Source organism: Passer domesticus, chromosome 7 (genome assembly GCF_036417665.1).
Source record: "Passer domesticus isolate bPasDom1 chromosome 7, bPasDom1.hap1, whole genome shotgun sequence".
In the NCBI taxonomy this organism is placed as follows: domain Eukaryota; kingdom Metazoa; phylum Chordata; class Aves; order Passeriformes; family Passeridae; genus Passer; species Passer domesticus.
In genome coordinates this window covers 48375697-48403114 of record NC_087480.1, presented here as the reverse complement: position 1 = coordinate 48403114, position 27418 = coordinate 48375697, and the positions used below count along the sequence as shown (strand labels likewise).

The following is a 27418-nucleotide window of genomic DNA, read 5'->3' as shown; positions in this document are numbered from 1 at the left end:
TTACCTCATGATATTAACATGAATACAATTTATGGAGTCACTAATTTCCACTGTTGCAATATTAAAATATTAAAGCTGACAGTTACGGAGCCCTCCTGGAGGAAAAGCTCACATGCATTCAAGAGGTGACCACTTACATCATCTGATTATTACAAGCAATGAAGGATTAATAAATAAATTTAAGTGCAAACACATTTCAAAGAGTGCTAATAGAGTAGTAGTTTGTTTTTAATTATCTAACTCAAACATTGAGTCAATCTGGACATGACAACAGAACAAAACATCTGAAAAGCTAAATGTCTTTATATAATTAATTCATGTATACAGCCAGTGCAAATGGATGACATCAGCTTAGACAGGTTTAAATAATCACAGGATAGGCAGAGACAGATTTTACTCTTAATTCAAATTTTATTTAGAATTTAAATTTATAGTTTAAAAAGTATGCACATTCTGTAGGTATAAAAGTTTAAAAAAATACATCGATTTATTGATAAATGCTTCAGGTTAAATTTACATTTTCATTCATATCATTATATTGCAATAATTGTTTTGCATCTTTTAACACTTATAAAAATAAATTAGTGAGATTGAATAGCCCATTGGAATCATGCTAAAATAATTCCTTAGAAAAGAGGGGTGAAGTTTGCCATAGCAATTCTTAATTCCTTGCTACTGTAAATAAATAACTTCAATTAAGCAGTATAAGGAAGTACAGGTTAGCAGGAAAGCACTTACCCACAGCGTGAATGGAAAGCCAAGCTGGGATGTCAAAAATCGTACCAAAAAGACATAGAATTAATTCCTACCCTGCCAGCTGACAGCAACTGTCCTCTGAAAACACCAAAACCTTCTCAGCCCCACCTGCCCAAATCCCCCTTTCCCTGGAGGTGTGTATGTGACCTGTGGAGGACAAAAATGACTCTGTATGTCCTTTTGGTTAGAAGGACTGTCAAAACACCTGTATACAATAATTTGATGACCATTTTTACCTGAATCAACAATGTGTTTCCTTAACATGAAACGTTTAATGGCTCATCACAAATGACTAGAGATAAAAGAGGCTCTGAGCAGATGGTGACAGCTGAATCTAATAAGGTCACAGTGAACTGCAATCCCACCCAAACTCCCCAGGAGTAATGTCACTCCACCCCTTCAACCTCATGTGACAACTCTGGTTTCCATTTTTTTGGGAGAGTAATGAGGAAAAAAAAAAAAAAAGTAACTGGCTTTGTGCTGAACTTGTATCTTGCATCTCCAGAGCCACAATCCTTTAGAGACGGCTCAAATGCATCTAATTACCAGCAGTAGCCAAGAGTACCACAAAAAGAATACATTAAACTCTGGAAAGAAAAAAATGTACCAAAACATCAAGAATGAAGCAAGAGGTTATAAAGGAAAAGCAAAAAAATTTTTTTGGAAAAGTAAATACCTTCCAGACCTTCTTTATATGTGAAAAAACCCACAGAGGAAGAAACAAACAATGAAGGGAAACAAACAAACAAACAGAAAAAGGGTGGGGTGTGTGTGTGTGAAGAGTTAATAGTCAACACCTGCAAATGCTGTTCCTGCAATACACAAGGTCATTTACATTAATCATTCACCCTACCTTCTCTCTGGCCATGTTTCTGTGCATAAATCAAATGCTGTGCTACCCAAAGGGTAACCTTGTCCTGGCATCACTGAACATGTCTTCCTGCAAATGGGAACATTTCATAATTCTGAGACCTTTCCTTTACAAAGATAGCTACAGACACATGCACATTTATACATAGATATATACAAACAAGGTTAGAAAAATATTTATTTTTGCTTGTTTAAATAATTACTGAAAAGTGTTAATACAGTAATATGTTAATATTTGTACAATTAAAACTTTATATATAAATATTATATAAAGCATTTTTCATAGCAGCCATTGCATATATAGTAAAACAAGTCTATCTGAAGTCCCTGCTGCAAAACTCAGGCCAAGCAGTATTCCTCCTCTTCTGAGAGGAACATCTGCACCAGAGCCAGGAGTTCAGGAATGAGGAATTCTGCTGCCACTGACAGCAGAGATGTTGCTTTGTCTTCTATCAGGTACTGCCCAGGCCACCTAAGTGCATAGTGTTTTTAGGGAGAAATGCCACTCTGTGGAATCACATCACAGTCTAAGCTGGTCTCCAACACGAATCAGGACAACACCTTCCAACAGAAAGGCAGAAACATTACGGAATGGCTTCAAATGTGCTAACACAAGGTGGGCCATGGCCTTACCACAAGGTGTTCAGGGGCACCATCACTCCTCACACAGCCAGGGAAGCCCAGCGAGGGCCACGGAGGCACAAGGAGACGTCGCGCACGACAGGATTTAATAACTCATATTTAGTTTGTTTTTATTGAGTTCCCTTTCCAGGTTTCCTATGAGGGTGTCAATACTTTCCTGCAGGTCCTTGAGGTGTGCTGTGTGATCTGCTGCAGAGTCCACAGCTGGCACAGTCAGGTCACTGCCAAAGGGCTGCTCTCTGGGGCCGGGCTGCGCGCGGCTGGCGGGGCCGTCCAGCTCCTCGGCTTTGCTGCTGTCATCCCCGCTCTCCGTGCCTTCCGAAGGGACGTCATCGTAGTCTGCCTCCCCCAGGCAGTCTCTGGGGGTCAAGAAGTAGTTCTCCCCACAGCTGCTCCAGTCCCCAGCATAGCGGTTGCTCGATGGGCTGTCTAGGCCTGCAGGCCTCGGTCTGAGCACCCCCGACATCTCGGTGCCGCTCAGATTCAGCACCTGAGGTCTCTGCCTCTTGGGCCTCAGGTAATTCAGGCAGGATGAGTGCTCAGGAAATGCATTCAGATGTGCTGGTTCTTTGGCAGGCGAGTGATGAACTGGAGAGAGAAGTTAAATCAGTCAGAACTGAATCCATGCTGCAACAAAAAAGTCCATGGCAGATGCCCACTGTCATCCCTGGATGTCCCACTAAGAGCATGCACGAACACATGCAATCTTACAGCCAACACATTACATGTTTCATGTGCTTTGCCACTGTTTGATATAAAATAATTAGGAAAAACTACTTTTTTCCTAATTTGAAGATTCATGCTGGATTCAAATTGCAGCAGAGAAGCCTTTCTCTAAAAGTAGAAGCTCCCAGAACTCCAATTAAATTCATTATATGAGTTAGTCACCATCCAGCTCTGGGTCAAAGAAAAGCCCACAGCTCAGTTCACACACTTTGTTCAGGCTAAGGAGTAACAGAAAGCAGGCACAGCAAAAGATACTAAGACTCAACAAAAACACACCACTGAGAAACACCTAGAGAAGCTGACAACACAGCGAGCTGGGCTCTCGTGCTTCTCTTCTGCCCTAGCATTCTGTGCTACTGAAGAAGCTCCCTTGCAGTATTTTTCTGTGCAGATGTACACTCACACAGGTTTGCTGGCAGCATTACCTGAGCTCACCATTGCACAGCACAAGTTACTAACAGGCTCCTCCGCCGTGACCCGCTGCCTGAGGCAAACAGCACAGCTCTGTTCACTCACCTGGGCCTATTAAGTATCTGAGCTGCAAAACTTCTGGTTTTATACAGACCACTGCTTCTTGTAATGAGCAGCAGAGACTTCCTATTCCCATTCACACAGAAACGGCAGTGCACACAAACCCATGCAGTTCACAATGTGAGCCTCTCTTGTCAGACTCCCCACACGCAAGCACAAAGATTCAGTCCTGAAATGTGCCCAATCCTTCTCCTTCTGGACCCACAGTTCAGGTCTCTCCAGGGGATTTTACTTTATGTCTGCACAGTAACATGCAATAACTCTCACTGCTTTCTCCCCCCCCCATTATAACAAACCCCTTCTGTTTAGACCATGCTCCATTAAGATGAAGGGCCATGGGTTAACAATAACTTGCCAGTGTTACACGGTCTGACCAAACAAGGCCCATTTGTTTTCGCTTGGAAATATACAGAAATCAAAGTATTGCACAACATGTTGGTTATCAAGCTGTCTCAAACTACAGGAGATTAAATATAAGGGACCAGACTGTGATCCTTCCATTCAGTCCAAGTGTGCTGTTTACACTGGGTGGTGTTCACCTACTCAGGTCTCTGCATTTGTGTTTTACCTCCCTTTTAACACAATATCCTGCACAGTTCTTGCAAGGTAAGAGATAGTGCTCAGCTTTTTCTTCTAAGTGAAGGAAAACTATACTACTTACCCTACTCCTACCCTCTTAGAGCAATACACACTCCTACAGGCAGAGCTGCATCCACTTGGTTTTGCAGTCCACAGCAGCCATGCCATAACCCATCCCCAGGGTTTCAAGATTACTTTCTGCACAGTATTTGCTGCCCAAATAGCTCTTGGTCTCCCTCTTCCTCCACCTACATGCCCAACTCTCCTGCATAGACTCACTCATCTGACTGAAAGCTTCTTTTCATTTTTGGTGATCAGCAGCTTTGGAGCTGCCCACCTGCAGCTGACAAATGAGCAGCAGCATCTGCAGTCAACTCAAACCCATCATGGAGTAGCCACATTTTTCATTATGCAAAGCTCTACAAAAACAAGTAGAAGCTGCAAACCTCTTACTCTAAGGATGTCTTCAACTCTGCCAAATTACAAGGGTGGAAATAAAGTAACCCCATCAGGTCAAAGCTGGAGAGCAGGGGGAAAAAAATCCCACATGTCTCTAATTCAGATGTGGAAACTTAAATGTCACTGGGTTTGTGTTTTCTAGTGTCTTTACTCACATAAAATCTTCACTATTTCTTTCATTATACTCAAACACTGCCATATGGTAAGAAAGCAACTAAACCAACAAATTTCCCATTTAGCAAAGTGCCCAAATAGAAACTGTCATAATTTCTTTAGATTAACAGGTGATGCCATAGTACCTCATATTTTAAGAATTCTGTGCTGCTCTAATGTACAGTGTCACACAGTGCAAACACACAGCAATGGTTTTACTTTTTTTGCTTGATCAGATAAAAGTACCTGGCCACAACTGAAGTAAGTAGTGAAGAACCTCTATGTGCTTCTTGAAGTCCAGGGCACTAGCAAGCTCTTCTGAGTCTGTGAAGACTCTGTTGTTATGGTTGGTGGTCTCCTGCCTCTGGCTCAGTAACACAGGGCCAAAACACACAGCTAAATTCTGGCACGTCATCTTATTTACTTCGTGGTAAGAAGCCACCAGTTTCAGGTGATCCAACAGCATCTTCAGGGTAGCCTAAAGAAACAAAATACTGCTCAGGAAACCAAACACTAGGCAACAGTGGTGCTGGTAACAGCTCTAGAGAGAAAATACCAAGGCCGATAGCTCTGGTTTTACTACCAACATCCATCAACAGAACATCCAAGTGCTCAATTAGAAAAGCTGTATTTGACTATGACAGGGCAGACCAATTAAGACAGACTTTCTGGTAAAACTCTGTTTCTTATCTGAACTCAGTTTTACACAGATGAGTTTTCTCACAGTAAAAAGGGTACATCAGGAAGGAAGGAGAGGCTGCAGAAAGCAGTACAGATGATCCAGGTACATTAGAAAACATGAAACCCTCGATATGATGTCAGCATCTGAACAAGCTTCCAGGTAATTCCAGATACCATGCAGGCCCCTCACTCCCTCCCCCCAGAAGGGGCTGTGGTTTGTGGTGCTACACAGGAATTTGGCAGATAACAGTGCACAGCTCTCTTACACTGCATGGCATGGGAAGGGAAGGCTTTATTGCACAGCCTTAAGAAAGAGGAATGGATTTGCCCAGGTAATTACAAGACACAGATCAGAGAGCTCCGCAGACGTGGAGCAGGACAACACACAGGAATTCTCATTTATCTGATCTTGTAAAAGTACAGATAACAGCCTTTCATTCAGTTTTAAAGAAACAATATAAAATGAAAACGAGCAAATCCAGCAATGCAGACCCTCTAATTCATTGCAGCATGGAATTCTTTTCAAACATGTGGAGCATCACAAATCCAAGTGAACCACTTGATCTGATAAACAGTTCTGAGACATTTTATATCCAGTGTGAAAATGTTCCTTTAGTTTCTGAAGCTTGTGATTTACTTGAACATGCTAACACTACTCACCTTCTCAACATCTGGCAGGCAATCCAGAAGGGCTGCTGTGTGCTCAGAGTCACTGGGGTCATTCTCACAACCGTTGGCTGTCATTTTCAAGGGATTTTTCACCATTGCATCCAACACTGCTTCATAGAGCTGCTTGGTTATCAGGGGAGAGGGCAGCTCTCGCAGATAATCCTTTAGGACACCTAAGGAGACACAACAGCTGCAGATTCTCTTTGCTGCAATTTTTGGGAGCATTAAAGTACATCAACTGCACTCATTCCACAAGAAAATCCTCTGAGTCAGTGCCAAACCTGGCACTCAGGAGGGAGGGATGGGAGGACCACATCAAAAGGGCACAGTAAAGAGGGGCAGGAGCACAGGGCTGTTGCACGTGCAGGCATGAGGACACACAGGTGAACATCTCTCCAAGCTTCCCTTGTTCAGGGTGAGGGGAGGCAAGGAAAGGACTCAGAGCAGCCCACCTCCCATCCAAGGAAAGGAGCTCCTACTAACATCAAAGTCCAGCTTGATAACCCGTCCTCTTTTATATAAGCCTATCAGTTAGTTTTTCTTTTCTGTTTATTTTCAGCTATAAAATTATGAGCAAACATCCCAGTGAGCAAAGCACATGGTGTCTTCTCACCCAGCCAAGCACAAACCAAACATGTCCTCACGAGAGAAAGCCACCAACCCCCTGCAGCCCCAGCTGTGACAGATGTGATTCACACCCGGGAGGCACTGAGCCCTCCCTGGTGCATGGAAATACTGCAGCATTTCTGCAGCTGGGGTGTGCTGGGGCAGAGGCTGTTTGCAGGGACTGCAACAACCAGGCAAGCACTCATTAACACCTATTCTTTCCAAAGAGGAATTGAGCATTTGCTTTCTTGTAAACCGGCTTTGGAACCTGGCTGGTACTTCATTTTGACAGGGGCAGGCAGTGACTGCAAGAACAATAACAAAAAACCCAAACTATTAAGGTTTCTAACAGCAGCCTCTGGAAAGAATATAGCAGGATGCTATCCGGGAGCAATATCCAATACAACCAAAAAATGGAAGGAAACAAGCCTGCTTCCCAGCAGTTTTCATTTTCCTTTAAAAACTGCTTTCTGTGCCACAAATATCTACTAATTTTAGCTAGATCACAGCTGCCTTTGAATACTTTGTTAGGAAGAAATGCTGGACTAAAAGAAACTGTTCAAAAGCAGGTACTGCAGTTAACAAAGCAGCCTGTCCTCCAAACAGGTAAAGTTTGAAAGGCAGATTTTTTTAGCTGGCCCTCCTCACAACCTTGAAAAATCTCACATCACAGCAATTACTATCACACTCTGCTATTTAACAAAGCAACAGTTTTCATCAACTCGAGTCTGTGTAACAGAGCTGTACAATGAACTGAACGGTGTGGTCTCTGTTACAAGATAGTTTCTAACAAAATACAGGGAACAGAAGTTAACATTTTGCCCTTCACATGCAGAATGCATGTAAGAGTTGTCTTCTACCTGTAGAAATATTTTAATTTAAAAAAGAATCGTGCATTGCAGCAGTGCACCTACTGAAGCTGTGCTGCAGGAGCAGCACTGCCTGAATCACCTCCTGCTGCAGCAGGGGCACGGGGCAAACAGGCAAAACCATCTCTGCAGACACCATACGGCCTCCAGGAGCCCACTCTGTGCTTCAAATGGGAACATCCCCTCAGGAACACAAAATATGAGAACAACCACTTTTTCCTGAAAATAATATTTCCCCTGGTGTTTTTGTGGGATTTTTTTTTTTTGTTTGCTTTAAAAAGAATATGCACTTTTGGTACTTTGCCACTAAAGTGGCTCGTTTTTGTTTAGTAACTTACTCATATTCTCCCTTCCCACCAAATATTTCTTCTTCCCTGAATTTAGAGGCTCATGTTCCCTATGTGGATTAGCTGGTTAAAATATTTATGAAACAAATGTGGCAGATGCTGGTGCTGTACAACATAGTCTGGGATATTCTCCTTTTTCATAAGCAAAACATTAGCAAGAGATGCTGACTTCTATCCAGATCTCTGTTTCAGTTTTGCTTTTTTTGGAGGCAGAGGCTGAAATCAAAACCAGCTTACAGTAGGAAATTACATATTCTAATCAAATTAGCCTATACTAAACACTCACAACTGTCATTATTAATAAGTATTTAGCCGGAATTCCTGCAATAGCATCCACAATGATAGGACTACCACCTGCCAAAGGACTTTCTCCGGTTCAGCTCCAGATAGTAGGATGATTTGGGAGCCATGAATGCCCCTTGACCTTTCTAAATCCTTTTGCTATTCACTCAGCTAAATTAGCCCTCTAAGAGGCTGCTGTTATTTTTTTTTCCATGAATCTACGCTTCCTGCCGCTGCCAGCCCACTAGCACATTCCTCTTGACACAACCACACACAACCAATTTAGACAGAGAGCAGAAATTGCCATCCACTTCATTAATTCCTCATTTTTCTGACCCACTGAACTGTTAAGAGTATTGCAAGCTTTATGCAGAGATATGAACTCACGTGGATGCCAACAGACACGAAGCAGCAACACGGCTACAGGTCAGTTCCATGAACTGCCTGCGTGCCTCAGTTTGGTCCATGAGCCCACCTCATTGTGTGTCAGCCTGTGCCAACCCCAAGAGTATTTCTCAGTCAAGATTTAATCATTAAATGTTCATTCTTTAGTCTTTGGAGAGCTGTCAAAAAATATATTATTCATCTTTTTGGAAAGGAGAGCTACTCAAATTTCAAAAAGGACATAAGGCAGCACTTTTCTTCAAATCAGCCAAGATTTATGCTGAGGATTCATATTCTGTGGAACACATGTTTTGGTTGATAGAAATATGAATCATGTGCATCAGCCTCAGCATTAAGTAATCAAGGGAAACATTCCCTCTCAACCCAACTCCCTAAGCACATGCAGTAAGTTTGTGGGCTCTTTTATTCCTAGCAGTAGGCACAGTGGCTAACTCAGCTGTCCACAAAAACTGTAGTTTCCCCCACCAATCCACAGCAGGCAGTCTCCAATAACTGGAGTGGCTGCATTTGGCCAGTGGAAGCTCTGGATGCCAACAGCCCTTCCCTCCCTGCTCCCCCAGCCCACACAGCAGTCAGTCCCTGCAGCACAACGCTGACACAGGCACTGCAGGCACCTGCACAGCACAGCTGCAGGACTACCAGGGAAAAGAATCTGCTTTTCAGTGTAATTCCTTAAAACTCTTTTTCCCTTGTAAGGAAAGCAGCATGTAAGTAAACTCTTGCAAGAGAATGCAAACTAAAGGACACCCAATAGACTTTCTGTAAGGCAGAAAACAAAGCTGTAGTCTTCACTCTTGCAATGCAAACTCAGGATGCAAAATCATTTCATGGAACAATCTGATATTAGAAGTTCTCACCATTTTTTCTCATCAATTTATTTGTAAAGAGAAGAAAATGACCCAGTTTAAAAGATGATTTATGCTTTTTACCTTTACTGTACACCTCATTTATAAAAGCTGTATAACATCAGAGTGAAACACTGGTGGGTTAATAGCTGGACTTGATGATCTTGAAGGTTTTTTCAACCTAAACAATTCTATAAATACAAGTTTCTGATGCTGAGAATGCTGGTACTTGTGAACAACATTGAACCCCACAGCAAAATCAGCCAAGGCAAGTAAGGCAAACTGACTGGCTGCACACTGAACCAAGAGGTTTATGTAACTCAGTAAATGTCATTGGGTAGTATCTTCTGATAACATGTTGTATCATTATAAAATGTAATTAATAAAATTAATTCCCAGTACATTGAAATGAAATAAACCTCCGAACAGGATATAACTCTTCTGTACAGCTGGATGTTGGCTATTACAGAAAGGGTTTTGGCACAGAAAATTTATACCCCAACTACTGTTACACTTTCCATCCCTTGATATACAGGCAGTGACCGCTTCTGACTAATTTCTCAGAGCAACTGACTTACTCAGTGATGCCTGAAATTACATCAACTTTAGATTACATCAAGTATCAATAGTTATAAAACTGTTCCAGTTTTTAGCAAACCAGAAAAACTTCAACAACTTACTTCAGTTCTGCAGTGCAACTCCTGTGAGGAGAGCCATGTAAGGAGCTGATGCAGACAGGCTGCCCAGGACCTTCTAACCTGTGCCTGGAGCTTGCTGAGTGACACCAAATGAAGGGCCACTCCAGGGAGCAGGAGAAAGCTCAGCAAGGTTTTTAAAAAAGCAGTGGTCAAATGAAGGCACTTTCCTGCAGCTCCAACTAGCCTGCACAATACAACAGGAAATCTGTTTTCATAACTCCTGCATCTCCAACATAAAGGGGAGAACAGCTGATCCAAGGCAGCCCTGGAACACAAGGTGAGGATCCACCAGCACAGCAGAGAGGCCTGATCACAGCCAAGCTTTTCCCGATCTGCTCCAATACAAACCAATGGCAGAGGTTTAACCAGCTCCAAGACCCCAGCTCCTTTCAGACTCCCTCTGTACCTGGTGGAGTAGTTACTGAAAACAGGTCCTTCCATGTCCTCCCCTCCCTAAAAGTCACTGCTGCTTCAACCATACTTACATCCCCACAACAACTGCACTCATTACCAGCCAGTATTCAGGAGAAGTTAAGAGCTTGCTAAAATGACAATAGAAAAAGAGTTCAAAGCACCTACATGAGGAACATGGCACAACTCTGCTGGAAGAAAAGCAAGTAAATGTGTTACCTGTTATGACATTAATATCTGGGTACTGGCTCTCACAGAGAGTAACAGCCTTGCTGTCCCTCTCAAATGCCTCTCGAAGCTCCTTCTTCACTGCTGCTGAGCCACAGAGCCGGTACAGCCCCACCACCTGCAAGCACAAACAACAGCCCTCATCAGCACTGCCTGCCAGGGACCAGGGACTGCAGCCTGTGCTGTGCCACCACAGAGTCAGCAGCTGGTAATTGCCATCCTGTGCTGTGCCACCAGAGCCCAGCAGCAGCAGCTGGTGACTGCACAGTGTGCTGTGCCACCAGAGCCCAGCAGCAGCTGGTGACTGCAGTGTGTGCTGTGCCACCAGAGCCCAGCAGCAGCAGCTGGTGACTGCACTGTGTGCTGTGCCACCAGAGCCCAGCAGCAGCAGCAGCAGTGACAGCACTGTGTGCTGTGCCACCACAGAGTCAGCAGCTGGTAATTGCCATCCTGTGCTGTGCCACCAGAGCCCAGCAGCAGCAGCTGGTGACAGCACTGTGTGCTGTGCCACCAGAGCCCAGCAGCAGCAGCTGTTTGGGAATGCAGCTCGGTTTGCTGTACTCCCAAGTCAGGCTGTCCCATCACCCCTCACAGGATCAGACACCCCTGAGGACACAGGGGCTGGGAGCAGCCAGAGAAGGATGCTCCTGTTTTCTCACAGCACAGTCAACGTGCTGAGAAGTGTTTTACTGACCTACAAGTTCCAAACTGGAATTGCTTAATGTTTTGCTTTTATGCAGAATCAGGAAAGAAATACAGATTAAACATATATTTGCTTTTCACCCTACTTACTCAGATCAGCATTATTTTTCCTGGCATAATTGTTTAATTATACAAAATAGAATTCAAACTTCAGCAAAAACAAGTGAGAAGTGTTTAGAGCTTTATGTAAGCAAAATTGCAGTACAAATACAGTCATTAATCATTATCAGAAGAAAAAGTCATACAAACTGACTCCATACTAAAAATGAGGAAAGTTACAAATCAATTAACAAACCAATACAAACCAAAAATAAGTGAAAGCATTTTCCTACAGTATTACATTACGTAGTAAAAAAAAATAATTTATTTTTATACCCTTAACCAGAGTTACAAGAAAATTATGACTACCCCATTATTATATCTATAATATATTGTTTTAAAGTTGACAAGATGCTGACTTCCATGTGTTTCAAATTATATTGAAAGTTTTCTGCAAAACAGCTATTATTTAGCATGCTTAAGGTGATAGAAGTGAAACCCACACCATTCTTGAACTAAATTGCCAGTTCAATCAAGTGATTTCATGTATTGAAATTTTCCATTTTATCCTTATTTTTAATTTTCAGCAGCAGCATTTGTGCAAAGTAGTACTACAAGCTTACAAAACTAATTATTAGAAATAGTAATTTTATTTTAATTAGCATTATCGGCAGGCGTGCAGTAAAAGATTAATTTAAAACTACCATGGACTCAAGACAAGACATTATCCAAAACCAAACCAAAAGAACCCCACCTGTACTGTCTCAAGACCATGAGAATGAAGGTATGCAAGCAAAAGTATTTTTCTGGTCGTATATTGATTGGAAAGTTACCCAATGGAATTTGTACTGCCCCATTCTCAAGACAATTTCCCATTATGCCTAAGACAATTTCTTTTACACTTTTAAAGTTTCCACATCTGAAATTTAGGTGGAACTTATGCACCATGACAATATTTGCACTCCATAGGAAAGTCAAAAATGTCAGACAAGCATGTGGTTAAAAGAAGAAGTTAACTGTATATTTTGCAGTTTTGGCTTTCTCTGTGCAAATACAAAAATAGATTTCATGCTCAAAAGCATCAATCAGGTACATTCAGATAACTCAAATCCCACTTGCTTCATTACCAGTGTTGCCTTGATTACCCAATATCATTTGCATGACTAGGTACTAATAAGCCCATAATAAAGTGCTGAAACCATAGGACAAATACCAGAAAGAATAAAACTTCTCTTTTCCAGTGATTGGATGTTAGGAGAAGTATCCACCAGAAAAATCACACAGCTAATACCAGCAATGACTCTCAGCAAAAGAGCCACATGGAAGTTCCATTTCCCTCTACAGTTCATGACCTGGGTTATAAACAACAGAGCTAATCTCATCACACCTGCAAGCATATCCAACCTGTCAGCAATTTAAAATAGTAACACTGGTAGGTGTGACTACTTCTCAATTTCACCTGAGTGAGAACAGGTGCAAAAGACAAGGAGGGCTCAGGTATGCTGTGGAAGAGCAGGCAAGAGTCCTCCCACCAGTTTCAAATTAATTGCCATGGGGAACATCTGAGCTTAGGCCTGTGCACAGTCCTTCTTAAGAGACCTCTTGTCTAGCACCCATAACCAGTGATTTGTTTCCATACCTCATTTCTCATACATATTTTTGTTCATTAGATTACATCAACCAATAATGGCATGGAAAAAAGACACTGGGCACTTTTGCTTTGCAGCACTCCCAGTTTTGAGAACAGCCTGAAGAAAGACAAGGAGCAGTGGTGTGGGCAAAGAACTAATTCAGCCCCTCAGGGACTCATCCTCATCCTAATGCTGTGTACAAAGTAATCACAGACATGGGTCTTAGGCACACTGGCTTCAGACTGCACCAAAAGATGGGCTCACTGTGTCCCTGCACACAGTGTCTCAGCTTTGGGTTTGAGCAAACAGTGAACCATTTCATTTTTACATTTAGATGTGTGTCCCTACAGACTGACCCATGTCTCAGGGGTCAAACACTCTCAAGTTCTCAACTGATCTCTGCTTTCTGAGGGAGACTCTACAGACTGGGAGCTTCAGGCTTGTTTCACTACCCCCACTCCTAAAGCTCTGCTGGGAGCAGACCCTGTGAGCAAGTGTACTTCTCCTCCACAAAGGCCAAGCTGGAAGTGCTGCTTGCACACAACCCTGTTATTCCTCCCACATTACAACAGCAAGTGTTCACCAGACACAAGCAGCAAATAAAAAAGATACTTGTAAAGATGTTTTTAATTTCCCCCATTTCCACTCACTATTTACACTGCAACAACAGCTATATCAACACAGAAATATTGACAAAAGAGATTAAAATATGCACAGTACCTGACAGCCTCTCTTTTCAATCTCCAGAATGCATTTCTGCAGCAAAAGTGGCACCATCAAGCCTGCATTTTCCTTCTCTACAACTTTCCGAGCATCAACCCCAAACATCACAGGCTCACGGTCTGCGTCAAGGCCATCGAGAGAGTTCTCCCACTGCTCCATGAGTGACAGCTTGACATAAATGAGCCCCCTGGGCTCCAGTTTGACAGCCAGCTGATGCGTTTTGGTGACCCGAAAGAGAGTGGGAAGAGCCACAGTTCCATGACAACACACTCTGTTCTTCCGTGGGGTGGGTTCCCAGCTGAACACCACCAGCTTTAAGTGCTGAGCATTTTCAATTTCTATGTTGAATGTGTGGTCCATGTCAAGAAATGCTGTCCTACATGTGAGCAGGGCAGTCCTTGCTTTGTTTACTGAGTCAACCTGTATTGCACAAAAGACATCTTTTGAGTCTATTCGTGGTGGCTTTAAGTCTTCAGCACCATAAAAGTGAATGCTCATGAGTCCAGAGATGTACTGAGAACACTTGGGTTGATCAGAAAAGTTGTAGTGTCTGAAGGCATCAATATCTATTTCAGGTTTACCACTATTACTTGGAAGGCTCTCCTTTCCTTTCCCACACTTGGTGTCATGTCTGTGTTTACCTGATTTTGTTATAAGTTCAGGAGAATCACCATCACTGAGGTAACCACCTTTGTTGAAGGATTTGGATCTCCTTGAGCTCTTCTTTTTGTAGGTGTGTTGTGAGGACACACTGCTGTCAAGATGGTAACGGCTTATCACATTCCTGCTGGCAGCTGTGGTTGAGTTTCCAGAAGAAGGCAAAGACACTGTATGGCTTGTATCCCGGCAGCTACTTTTCAGCAGGGAAGGAGGATTATCTGAACTACTATGGCTTGAACTTCCCTTCACACTCAGCTTTCTGCTCAGCTCTGGCAGCTTTTTCATTTTCATGGAAAGCTTCCTCACAGTCCTGGGAGATTTAATTCTATCAGGAAAAGGCCAGTTGATTGATCCGCTTTTTTTCAGGGGACTGGGACTTGGAGGAGAAACCTCTGTGGAGGGTATATCAGGCTTGCGTGCAAGAGCAGCTCCAAACCCTTTAGAAGAAAAGAGAAGGAATAATAATTTTCAACCTGCAATTCTTGGCAATGAAAAAAAAAATCTTGAACTTGGGGAAAACATGCATGATTTGTCATAACCTGATAAGTACAATTCGTTCAGACAAACATCACTCATTCAGTCAGATGTTCACAAGTGCTCAGAAAGCTGTGCTCTGCTGACTTGTTCAGCCAAACTTGGCAATTCATTGTCAAAAGCCAGATTTGTTCTGCTTTATGGAGATGAAAGGGCCAGAAACTACATATAAACAAATGAGCAATTGCACCCTCTGCATTCAGCTCGACCCATTTGTGCTGCATCCCCCACACACTCACACATGGCCACATTCCTGGGGCACAAGTGCAAGGAAACCAGACTCACTGAAAAAATCCTGGAAATATGGCAAAGGCACCCTTGTCTACAGAGCAGTTAGCTACACAGCCAACACATCAGCATTGCCACTCCTCTTATGTCTAGAGGAAAGACACTTGTCTCTAGTAAAGAATGTGGCTCTTTGTGCCCCTCTATTACCTCAAAGAGCCCTAAATCTCTCCTGTGTAGATACAGGCAGTCTCACACCTTTTCTTTCATTTCTCTCAGCTTCTCCTTTCTACAGCATGATGTAAGATTTATTCCTTCCAAAAGCTGCATCCTGCACTGCCTCATTTCACTGCCTGCCAGCCAGCAACCTTCCACGTTTCCTGGCACTACCACCCCACAGGAGTGTTTAAAGTTAGACAGTTCCCAAGTGACATCCTCACAGGAAATCACCCCCCTTTCAAGGTACCAAAAAAAACCCCAACAAGCACTGATGCTAAAAAGAGCAAAAGAAAAAAACCAAACCAACAACACTCCTTCAATTCAGCAGTAAAGAACAGCTAATTAAGGAACACAATTAGACATAAGCCAGTACTGCACACAGACAGGAACCTGTGGCTCACCTCATGCTCTAATACTCAAGGAAATGCAAATACCAAGTTTTGCTCAAGTCGTTCTCACTTTTACCAGCACGAGGCAGTAATAACTGTAAGAAAATCGATCAATTTACCTGAGGTAAGAAACCATGCAGGAGGGAAACTGAAGCCAGAATGATACATAGATATTAATAAAATTACATGATTACTTTCACTTAGGGTCACTTTTCCTCCCCTTAAGAAACAAAGAGTGCCTCTTGCTAGCAACTGCCATTCCAATCACCATTTTCAAATGTTAGCAGCTCCCAAGAGGACTGGGTAGCCCTGCCTGTGCAGGCTGGGGTTCTACAGAGCCCCTAAACACACCAACCCTGTGCAAAGCAGTTAGCCCAGGCAGCTCACAGAGACTCAAACACCTTTATCCATCCATCATTCCCCTTTGCTAGCCATGGAAAAGGAGACTGTTTACAGCATATAAAAAGAAAGAAGTGTTGTTTTCACAAGATGCTTAGTAAACCATACTTTAAAGGGGTTTCTCCTTCAGATTTGCCAAGGACTTACTACTTTAATTCTAAACAAATCACTCCAAGCCCACAGCAAGTGATTCTTACAAGTGCTCTGTGCATTCAAATTAATTTCCACCATTGGACTGTAATGTACTTTTTATACTTCACCAAGCCTTAACAGCTAAATCAGGCAATATGGTCTTTGACCAAAGTCATCTGCTGTGGTTTGGTTCCCTCACCCCCTTCCAAGAAAAACCCTACAAAGGCTAGTTCTAGTCTCAATAGAAGTTTGGATTAAGTAACTTTTGAAGACAGTTGCTTAAAAGAGTATCTTTATAAAAGGAAGTTTCAGTTACTAAGAATAATGCATAGAATCTGTTTTCCAGAGGAACAGAAGAAAATTCATTTAATCCTGCATCTCATGGAAGTAGTTCCCTTGCAGGGGAAGGGCTATTTCTAGCACGCCTGCTGTGCTTTTCTGGCAAGCAGCTAGTTAGAAATGTGGTGTTTGATAAAGGCAGACAAAGCCTTCCCTTGTACTGCAAATCACCGCACGGTCCCACTGGTGGGCTGGCGTGGAGCACTCTACAGCAATCACTGCCACACTGCAGCCTCTAACATTAATCTCCTCTTTCTGTCAAAACTCTTTGGCACAGGCTTGGAAAAGCAGGCCAGCAAATTAAACATCCCCCCCCCAGCTCATTAAAACCAAAGAGTCAATCTAACACTACGACTTTTATGTGTCCAACTTCTGCTGCGTTCAGCACCAAACAGTTAAAGTGAAATATGCGGCTGGAGGAAACTTAACAGTCGAGTATTATGCAGGATGGTATTCCCATCAGCACTGAGCCACATGTTGTTCCACTAAAGCCAGCAATGTGCTGAGGTATGCACGCAATTTTAAAAGAGTGTACATGACAACTCTGAACAAGCTGCAGGAGGAGTTGCAGCACAGTCCAGTAACACTTCACTTCCCAGCCTACCCAGCTTTCTCACAAGGGTGACAGAGAAACTGAGTTGCACCTCTTTTCTCAACCAAGTTACAAGATTGCACTGCAAACAGCAGTGAGACATTAAAAATATCCTTAGAGAAGGGTGATAGGAGAAGACAAAACATAAGAGTCACCTGTTGCACCAGGTGAGCACAGGGATGGTCAGTTTTATATACACAGCTGACCATTTGTATGTGTAAGTAACATCCATCTTTTACAGTGAGAACACTCAATCCCTGGAACAAACAGGGATGTGGACCAGTCTTTACCCCTGCAGGTTTCCAAGCTGCAACTGCATGGGGTCTCATTCATGCTCCTTGTTCCACTGAAGGGTAAGACTCCAGCCTGAGCTGTTCTATTATACTGACTTTGATACATTTACCTTGTGCCTTCTGACACTTCAGCAGTATGAACACAGGAAAAAAAGAACCTTTTGGGGGACAATGCAATGCAAGTCAAAATGAACTGACACCCTAAGTAACTGAGTGTAACATCAGCTGTGGGTTCAGCTTGAGTATGGAGCCAGCTTTTACTTTGCTCAGCACTGTGGCTGTGTGAAAGCATAAAGCCTTTCCCTGGCCACAGAAACACGAGGAGCCCACAGTGCCTCACAAACCAGGCCCATCCACCCAGGTGTCCACAGGACAGTCACTAGTGTCCCCTCAGCCCAGCAGACCCCTACACAACACTGCCCCAAGGGAAGAGAGGGCTCAGACTCCAGCAGTTGCAACACAGCCCCTGCCAGACATGTGCAGTGATTTAGCACAGTAAACATGCTTGTCTGACCCTGTTTAATGCTGTTCATATGTGTTTGGGCACATTTATCACTGGCATATCCATTGCCAGCAACACATGCTGTTTTACAGGCACATTTGACTACCCTGTTATATATGTCACATTCCCCATTGCTTAAGATAGGGTTTCTGAATTAAAGTTACTCAGAAAACCTGCAATTTATTTTTGGGCAACAAGTTGAAGTGACTAAGTTGGTCAGAAAGCTATCAGTTGCTTACTACACCAAGCTACTGAAGCATCAAACAGCCACTCTCATACCTAATGGAAATACTGAGTTAATGTATTAAAAATGAAAAAGCAGCAAATCAAAATAGAAGAGCCCAAATATCTCAAAACTGTTCTCACAGCAAACAATAGGTGAAAGAAGGCTACTGTTTTTCTGTGGTAGAATCCACAAGAGATACTGATCTGGATCCTCAACTGACACACTGCACATCAGCTCTACTGATGTCAAAGGCTGTTAAGTTTCTCAGGTGCAAGGCACAGTTCTAGACCTGTTCTGATATAAAACTTCAGAGCAGAACTGTAAATGGCATTGAGAGAACAACTCATGATATATCAAATTGAAGCAGTTCCTATCTCAGATACTGCTTCAGAGTCAAGGAATATAGAAATTATTAAAATGGTAAAAAAAGAATCTCAGAATTTTGTACAGATAGTTTGCTTTCTTTGATTACTATACACACTGATACTAATAAAACTGTGATAAATTCATTAACTTTTATAGGAGCAAAAGACAGAACTGGCTTCATCTCTGCAGAAGAGAGAGGGAGCAGAGGGACCCTTCTGCCAAATCTGTAACCATTCTAGTATCTCACACATTGTGCAAGTATTTCAATGCACTTCTGTCTTGTGAAAGCACAGCTCCTTGCACCTGAAAAACAGGTAAACCACAAAGCATCTTCCATCTGGGAAAAAACCATTGAATTTCAAAAACAGTATTTGTAACGTGAAAGGAAAGGTGTAGGTAGCATTTGCTCCCCAGTATACTCTATGTATATTGCTGAAAGCTTGCCTGCAACGTGCAAGCATGCAAAATATTTGCATACATTGGCCCCAAAAGATGTATTTGGAAACCAGGATAATGGTCACAGTCTAAGTGGAGAAAGAGCCCTGTAGTTTTAATAGGAATTAAGCCAAGTTCCAGTTGGCACATACCACGGTTAAGTGGGAATACGGGATCCATCTTCACTTTCCATAACATTGGAAAGAAATTGTTTACAGTGATTCTTACCAGGATTTTCCACCCAGACAGCTAACTCAAGTACATTTTTAGTAACAACAGCACAATCCAGATCCTGGCAACCTTCAATGCACCGGTCCTACCAGGATGTCTCTCAGATACAGATACACGAGGTGATTCCACTCATTAGGTAGGCACTAATACCAACAGTTATCCTCCCCAAAAGCAAAAATATTGCAAATTCTTCAGAAGACTCTATTCAGAGCTCTGTGGTGTAAACCTGTCTCAGGAGCCAAGATTACAAAGGGATGCTTTTCTTCAACACACAGTTATGAGTTCAGTCCTAAACAGTTATATAGAAAATTTACTTCAACATTTTAGAGAGAAAAAAAATCACATATTGCATTTGTAACAAAAAAAAAATTCTATTTTCCAATCATAACCATTTTGTCTGTGCAAGGAGACAATAATTAAATACAGCCTCCAGGGTTCTTTCCACCTAAATTCTTCTCCCACAGACCTAAGAGCCTAAGCTGGGCTGTTTCTACATTATTAACTTGGAACCAAGTTACCTTCTCACTCCTACCTTTTGAATACGTGTTATAAAGAAAATACTTTTTTTTTTTTTCCCAAGCTCTGCTATAAGGGTGCCTTATTTCTAATCAGTTTCTTTTTTAAAGCCAACAAGGCCGGAATTATTCACGAAAGAATTACCTGACAAATCCTATTAACATAAATGGCCTTTACTGTAGAAAGTAACCAGATTAATACCAGGAGCTAGCAATGTAAATTAAGAGTATGGAACAAATTAGCACCTCTACAATTATGATCCATTGTACTAGTAACAGTTACAGGAAATACCTATTTGGTGCTCTGTTTGGAAAGATCCACAATAACAGAATTTTATCATTTATTCTTTTCATAAAAAAACTCCTGTCTAATAAAGACTCAAAAAAATAAGCCAAAAAAAGAAAGCATTACATTTAGGCTCCAATGCTAACCAATATCGATGTATTGTATATGACATCAATAAGAAAGGTAAGCAGACTTTTCCCCAAAGCTTTCATTTCTTATTTGACAGGAGTTACTGCTTAATGTACCCAGCTCTCTACAAACAGGCACATCCATTTCATACCAGCTGTACAACTCAAACAAGGTCCTAACACAAATAAAGTGAAATTGGCCATGGTGCCTTTCATGTCGTAATTTTATATGGATGAGCTGTCATTTTAAATTTGACTGGAAATAACTGTAGATACTTTAACTGGATTAAAAAGAACTAAGCCACCTCTCCATAATAAAGCCAATTACTAAGCAGCAGGGATCCACTTCATCATCAATTAATCTATTCAATGTGATCACCACCCAACACATGTAGAAGGAGAGCTGCATTTGAAGTACCTTAATTGACTAAATGCATAACAAACAATCAGGTGAAATTCGTAACTTCTCTCTCAGTTTCAGGAAACTCTTGAAATTGACAACTTTGCTTTCAGAAATAAGTGCATCTTCAGTATGAAAACAAGTTTGACATTTTTCTTCTTACAGAAAGGGACAAACTTCTTTTAAAAAAATAAATAGTCACCCAGGTATAGAGAAATTAACCAACTAAATGGAGGTCAAGCAGTTTGCAGGACACATGGCCTTCCTAAATAACCACACTTAGTGACCTCTACAAAGCATCTAGAGCCCCAAAAATGACAAAAATCTACCAAAGAACATATTATCTCATCTGTCATGCAAGCAAATAAAACTGGTCTAAGTATTTAAAACAGATATAAAGCGAGCTATTTGTAATAAATGCCCAAAAACTTTAACACACATTGCAACTACAAATCTGCTTGTATCTGCAGCATTTCCATGAAAAGAACAAAATGTGAGCCCCCAGCAGACCGAGTTTTTCCTTCTGCTGTTTACAGCAGTTGCTCTGGTGCCTTTGAAAACAAACCCCGTTCCCAGATGTAATATCTTTACATCAGGAATCCAGGCACAGCAGCTCCCAGTACACAGGGACATGGGGCCAGAGACAGCCACGATGGTGAGGCTGGATGGGGACAACCCAAAAAGAAGCCCCTCCAGAATGCAACACACACCTGGGCTTCCCCAACAATGCTTCAGATCCTTTGTGATGAACCAGGCAGAAATACAGGCTCTTAAATGTCAGTGCAAAGTATAATCTTTCTCCAAAGAAGGGAACCTGGAATTCTGTGCCTCCTGAACTTTACGCTGTTTCTAACTTTGAACAGGACACTAGAGTTAAGGTCGAGATAATACAAGGCACGTAAGTAATTAAAAGTAATACCTTTTTGGAAAGGGTTGGGAGAGTTTTTTCTGCTTACTTTTGTTTGGTGTGGTTTTATATTTGTTTGGGGTTTTTTAACAGACTGGGAAAAATCCTTAATATGATGCTAAATTCACACACTAATGGAATTATGGAAACGAGACTATCAAACACTCAGCCAAAGATAACAAGGAACAAAGAGGCTGGCTCCTGAAAGTGAAAACCACTCTTCTCCAGTCTATTAGATTAGCCTGAGACAGTCAACAAGACAGTAATTACAGAAAGCGACGTGATGAATAGCACTTATATGGTCTACCAAAAAGTCTTTATTAAAAAGTCCCAGACAGCAAGTTAAAGAAACTTCTGCAGACATTAAGTAGCTTTGAGGCAGGAATCCAAGGCCAGGGCTAGACACCAGCTGACAAAGGAAACCCAGTGTGTCCTCACATTACCAGGCTTCAGCAAGCTCGTTTTGTAAAACCTTTGTCTTCAGTGAGGTGGGGGCCAAAGAGAACCCAGACCAACCACACCTGGACATGCCATGAACAAACTGGGAAACAACTGTGCACCTCTGCGCTTAGCAGGCATCAGTCTCACAACCCGAGTCCTTTCCAATGCACTTGACACGCATTTCCACCCAAAGTTTACTTGATAACACACAAGGTGGAGAAAGAGAAAGAGACATAACAAAGGTTAATTATTCCTCTAAAATACAACAGAGGTGCAAACACTTGTGTTCCTGGGCAGTCTTACCTGTGGAAGGACACTTGAAGGCAGGATTGTCCTCTGCTGTTGGCACAGCGGGAGCCTTGCAGGCAAACTTCTGCAGGGGCTGCTGTGCGTGTTCCCCGGGCTGCGTGGCATCCGCCTGGCTGCCCTCAGCGGGCTGTGCCGCCCGGCCGCTCCCCGAGCTCTCTGCAGGGCGTGAGGGACCCTCGTGGGGACTCGCGGCCATCCCAGAGTCACCCCCAGCGTGGGCTTTGTACCGAGCTGACGGGGAGCCCACAGCAACAAGGCTATTCACAGCAGGAGGGTGGACCCCGGGCAAGTCGGGCTCATCATCTTCAGGGATGGGGTTGTACCATATTTCTCCTTCATCATCGGCGTCGCCCTCGTCGGCGCAGTCCGGGGCGGCGCTCCCCAGCAGGCCGCAGCTCCGCGCCCCGCGCTCCCGGCCCGCGGCCGACCCGCACGGAGCCCAGGGCACTGCGGGCTCGGGCAGCGGGACGGGAGACCTGGGCACCGGGACAACGGCCCCGGGCGCTTCCTTACAGGCATCTTCCTCTTCCAGAGGAGGAGGGGGCCGTCGGTGGGTGCTCTGCTGCAGCCAGCTGCGTTTCTTGGAAACGGTGATGCTGTTCAGCTGCGGCCTGTGCTCGGGCACCTCGCTGGCCTGGGGGCACTCGGGCTCCTTCCTGCTTCTCGAAGCTATGTAAACATTTTCTATGAAATCTGTTCCCAGAAAGGAAGGCAAAAAGAGAGGGAAAGACAAATGTTTAGAATATCGTTTCGCTTTTGACAGATAAACACATCTGCTGTCGTATAACACTTGCATCAGACCTCATCCAAAAGGACAAAAGATAAGGTGCTATGAGCACAAAATTAGATTTCAGCCCATCAAAGCAGAATGTGCACATAGCTAATAAAGAGCCAGGGCACGCTTGGCTGTATTTTTAACACCACGTAATTTAGATAAATGGCAGTGAGATAGCTCTGCTGAAAGGTCATGCATACTTCCACAAAAATGGCTGCTTTTTTCTGCCAAGTTCAGGTGCAATTGGTTTGAAAAGTTACTACACAGTACTTCTCCAGTTTAGTTATGCCAGTGAAGAAACAGTCCCAAGGTACTGCTTAAATGGCTACAAAACCCCCACATCTACTAATTTCTAAATTTTTGCATAAATAAAGATGACGATATGTCTTACACAAGAACCTCCAGAAAGGAACTGTCCTTACCAGCTTTAACCTGCAATTAAGACTGAATCATCCCCTGATTTGGGGGGAATAAAACAAAACACACCATCATGAAAATAAGGAAGGAGAAAGAAGAAATGTAGAGAAGTTTTTAAACAACAAAAATTTCACACAAGAAGTGAACAAATTCCAGTGACTGTTCCCAAAACTTGAGAGTTTCATTGAAGCAACAGACAAACATTTAATTGCCCATGGAAAGTGCCACTCACACTTGAGGTCCCTGTCAGAGCACAGCCAAGCTCCACTCGGCAGCAGTGCCATACCCCCCTGGCTGCAGCACATCAGGGAGCTACGACCCCTGCACTAGGACTGGAAGAAAAGCTGCAAACACATCCAAATTAAAATCAGGGAGCAGTCAGGTAACCCTCATGCTGCTCTGCACACCAGGACAACCCACATGGGCTCGCTCAGCCATTGAGGCTGAACAGGGGTAACTGGGTTCACATAAAACAGACAACCTCTTTTCACATGAAGCCCTCTGCAACTGGAATTTCCAGATGGAAGCAGCTATTCCTTACTGCTTGAGCATTATTCTTAGCAAATAATTATTTTCGCACCAATAATGGATGTTAAAATATGGGCACCTTTCTGGAGGACTCATGGAGCAGCTCTGTGAATCCAGCCAAGTTTGCTGTAGAAAGGGAGACATGAAAAAGACTCATTTGAACACCTTCCCTTTGACCCTCTTTTTAGGTTTGTACATTAATGATAGAAGAGATCCTTGATAAGATCTGAAACACCACCATTTTACTTGATGAAAGATTCATCATTTGGTGATTTTTCAAAAGCATACAGTTTGCTTGTTCAGCTAAACTGCAGTATTATCACTGTGATTTGAAGAATTAACTTGTTTCAAAGAATTAACAAAATTAATCGTGCTCCTTTTGAAGCCTTTGCACACCTCCACTGAAGTGCTTTGCTACACTGGGGCCTAAGTCAGTCAGGTAACAGAACCAGACGAAAATGTGAATGCAGATCTCTTGTCAAGGTTTCAGTGATTTGGCAGCAATCATACTCCTTCCTGCCCCCCCCAGCCTGGAAATGGAAGCATGCTGTTGTAATGGTTCCTCCTTACACACTGTCACACTACAATTTCAAGCAAGAACTCAACAAAAGGAGAGGAAACTAATCTGCAATGGGCTTAGGGCTATGCCTATGTTTCCAAGAAGCCTGCTTGGGCCAGGGACTTCTCGGGTAGGCATCCTCCTGCCAGTGACAGCTATCCCAAAGTCCTTGCTTCATTCCAAGGATAGTCCCTGCTCCGGTGACATAAATAGCTGGAGCATCCGAGAGCTGTATTTCCACAAACAAAAATATCTGCTACTTCCTGCTCCGCTGTAGAAACACGGGTCCTTCCGCACTGGTTAGGACAGGCTGCAATTCCCAAAACAACAGCTCCTAAGCGGTACACTGTGCCTAAACATACGCCCAGTGACACATCTGGTGTGAGCCTCAGGCTGCCCTCCAGTCCTAGCAGCAGAAAACTTTGTTTTCAACATCCACCCAGGTATCTCCATAACGAGCCATCTGCAAAAGCTTAGTGCAGAACCATCCCTCCTCCACCAAGGCTGCTCGCAGGGACACTCCTTCCTTCCACAGGGCTCAGGACGATCCCAACGCTCATCAGCCACCTGCTGCCAGAGGTCATTGATTGGAAATGCTCACTGAAACTCATCCAAGTCATACACTTACACACACATCTCCAACTGCAGTTTCTGCAATTGCTAGCAGTATTTGCAAGCACTGCTTCCCCTTTATTCGAACTTGGCCCTGATCCTGAAAGCCCTTATGCCTGTGTTTATTTTAGTAACAAACTGGTTCACATGCAAGTATCTGCACAACCAGTGGTTCAATATCACAGAACTAGTTTTCAGTGTTGTTAGCTGTTACAAGAGTGAGTTAATTTTAAATAAATACAAAGCCCTGAGAGACCTACAGGTCAGGAACATACTTTTTGTTCTAGAGCAATGCTTCATTCAGAAGAATGCTGCCTACTATTAGCATTTTCACATACCTATTTAATATTACATTTAATATAATTAAGACCGTGTCTCCACACAAATACCAAACACGACAACAGTTCCTGTTCAAAAGGCTTCAATATGGTATTCAAGAAAAAAAAAAGTCAGGTATTTCCTCCACCTTTCACTCCATTGACAAAAAATTAAATAAATCAGTATTTCAAGTTAAGCTATAATAGTAGCAAGACGTGTATGCTCAGAAATAAAAGCTTCAATGTTTCAACTCAACTGCAGTCAAAACTGACCTGATGCCAACTCCGTGGGCACAGAAAATACTTCACCACGATGCCATGCCTGGCTTTGCAGATTGCATGGAAGCAGGGCACAGCTTCATCCAGCCTCTCCATATATGGATCAAAAAACTCTCAGTTCTTCTGGCTGATACTTAAACACGTTCTCTTTCACTAAGCTTCCTAACAAAAGTATAACTACTACATATTCAAACGGAACAACGACAAAACTGAAAACTGATCTGTAAGATTTCGAGTGCATCTTCAAAAAGCGAACAAGCCACCCAACGCCAGCGGGCAAACAGCAGCCGAGGAGTGACAAGCAGATGGGAGACCAGACAAGGAGCACACAGCGCTGCTCGAAGCCGCAGGAGCTCCGGCTCCCACGAGGAATTCCCGCTCCCGGCAGCAGCGCAGGTACCGACGGCTCGCTGCCGCCGCTCGGGACCGACCCGCGAGCCAAGCGCCCGCCCGGCCCGGCGCTGCGGGCACGGAGCATCCCGGTGCCGCGGGAGCCCCCGTCCGGCGCGGGCCGGCAGGTGGAGGAGCCCCGCGGCCGAGCACTTACCCTGCGGGGCGCAGACTCCGCCGTGGCGGTGCCCGGCGCCCGCCGCCGCGCCTCGCTGCGACCTTCTGCCGCGCAGCTTGGAGAGCGTCCTGCGCAGCGGGTCGGCCATGCCTGGCGCTGCCTCCGCGCCGCGCTCAGCGGGCGCTGCCCCCCGGCCCGCGGGAGCGCGCAGCCCCCGAGCGCCGCGGCGGCCCCGCCGGCAGCCCCGGCCCCGACCGCCCCATGGCGCCGCCGCCGCGCGCGCCCGGCCCCGGCTCCGCCGCGCACATACTTGGCATAGCTGAGCGGGGTGAGAGGGCGCCCGCGCCGCGCATGCGCCACCGCCCGCCCCGCCCCGCCCGCGCGCGGGGTCGCCCCGGGGGAACCGGGCTGCGTGAGGGGAGGGCCGGGCCCCCGGAGCGCCGTGCCCTTGGAGCGCAGCCCGGGACACGAGTGCCGTACCCCCGGAGCCCAGCCGGGGACACGAGTGCCGTACCCCCGGAGCGCAGCCGGGGCCCGGGAGTGCCGTACCCCCGGCCCCGGGCGCTGTGTGGGCACGGACTCCCCATGGAACCCCGTTCCCCACGGCGGCCCCCCGTGTCATCATCTCCTTGGGCCGCCATGTGCGTAGCGTTTCTTGACACAGACCACAGGAATCGCAGCAGATTTTAATCGCTTACTTTGCCTTGATGTTGGCTCCCCCAGCGCCCAAAGAAACAAATCTGTGGGCTGCAGAGCTGTGTCTGTCCCCGGGCTCAGGCTGAGCGTGTGGCAGTTCTCGCTTCCTGGCAGGTTCTCCACCGGCCCCGGCGTGCGGGGATGGAGCTGGCCTCGCTCTTGGCAGCTGTGACTATCCCAGCCCAAATGCCACGCCGGTAGAAGACAAACAGCATTAGGACAGGGCAAATAATGTGCTGAGGCTGCTCGAGTGGGCAAAACCCCAGCTTTGGACATGCTGCTCAGCTACATCATGCATTGGTTCCATTAGCAAATGCACAGCCCGTCAAGTACGATCTTAGCAGATG

At 44.2% G+C, this 27418-nt stretch overlaps 1 protein-coding gene across 2 annotated transcripts in view; it reads right to left on the bottom strand.

The window, feature by feature from the left end:
* Positions 1 to 387: 387 nt before the first annotated feature.
* Positions 388 to 27418, bottom strand: part of SYDE2 (synapse defective Rho GTPase homolog 2) — a 36138-nt gene continuing 9107 nt past the window's right edge. The window contains exons 1-7 of one of the 2 annotated variants that reach the window (XM_064428425.1): positions 26415 to 26687; positions 22375 to 23073; positions 13850 to 14949; positions 10749 to 10875; positions 6058 to 6239; positions 4963 to 5194; positions 388 to 2856 (exon numbers count right to left, since the gene is read on the bottom strand). In XM_064428425.1, coding sequence (XP_064284495.1) covers positions 2354 to 2856; positions 4963 to 5194; positions 6058 to 6239; positions 10749 to 10875; positions 13850 to 14949; positions 22375 to 23073; positions 26415 to 26523 — 2952 coding nt within the window. In that variant the 5' untranslated portion in view covers positions 26524 to 26687 and the 3' untranslated portion in view covers positions 388 to 2353. Of the gene's footprint in view, positions 2857 to 4962; positions 5195 to 6057; positions 6240 to 10748; positions 10876 to 13849; positions 14950 to 22374; positions 23074 to 26414; positions 26688 to 27418 lie in introns of those variants that run through there. The other variant, XM_064428424.1, reaches the window with a different exon arrangement.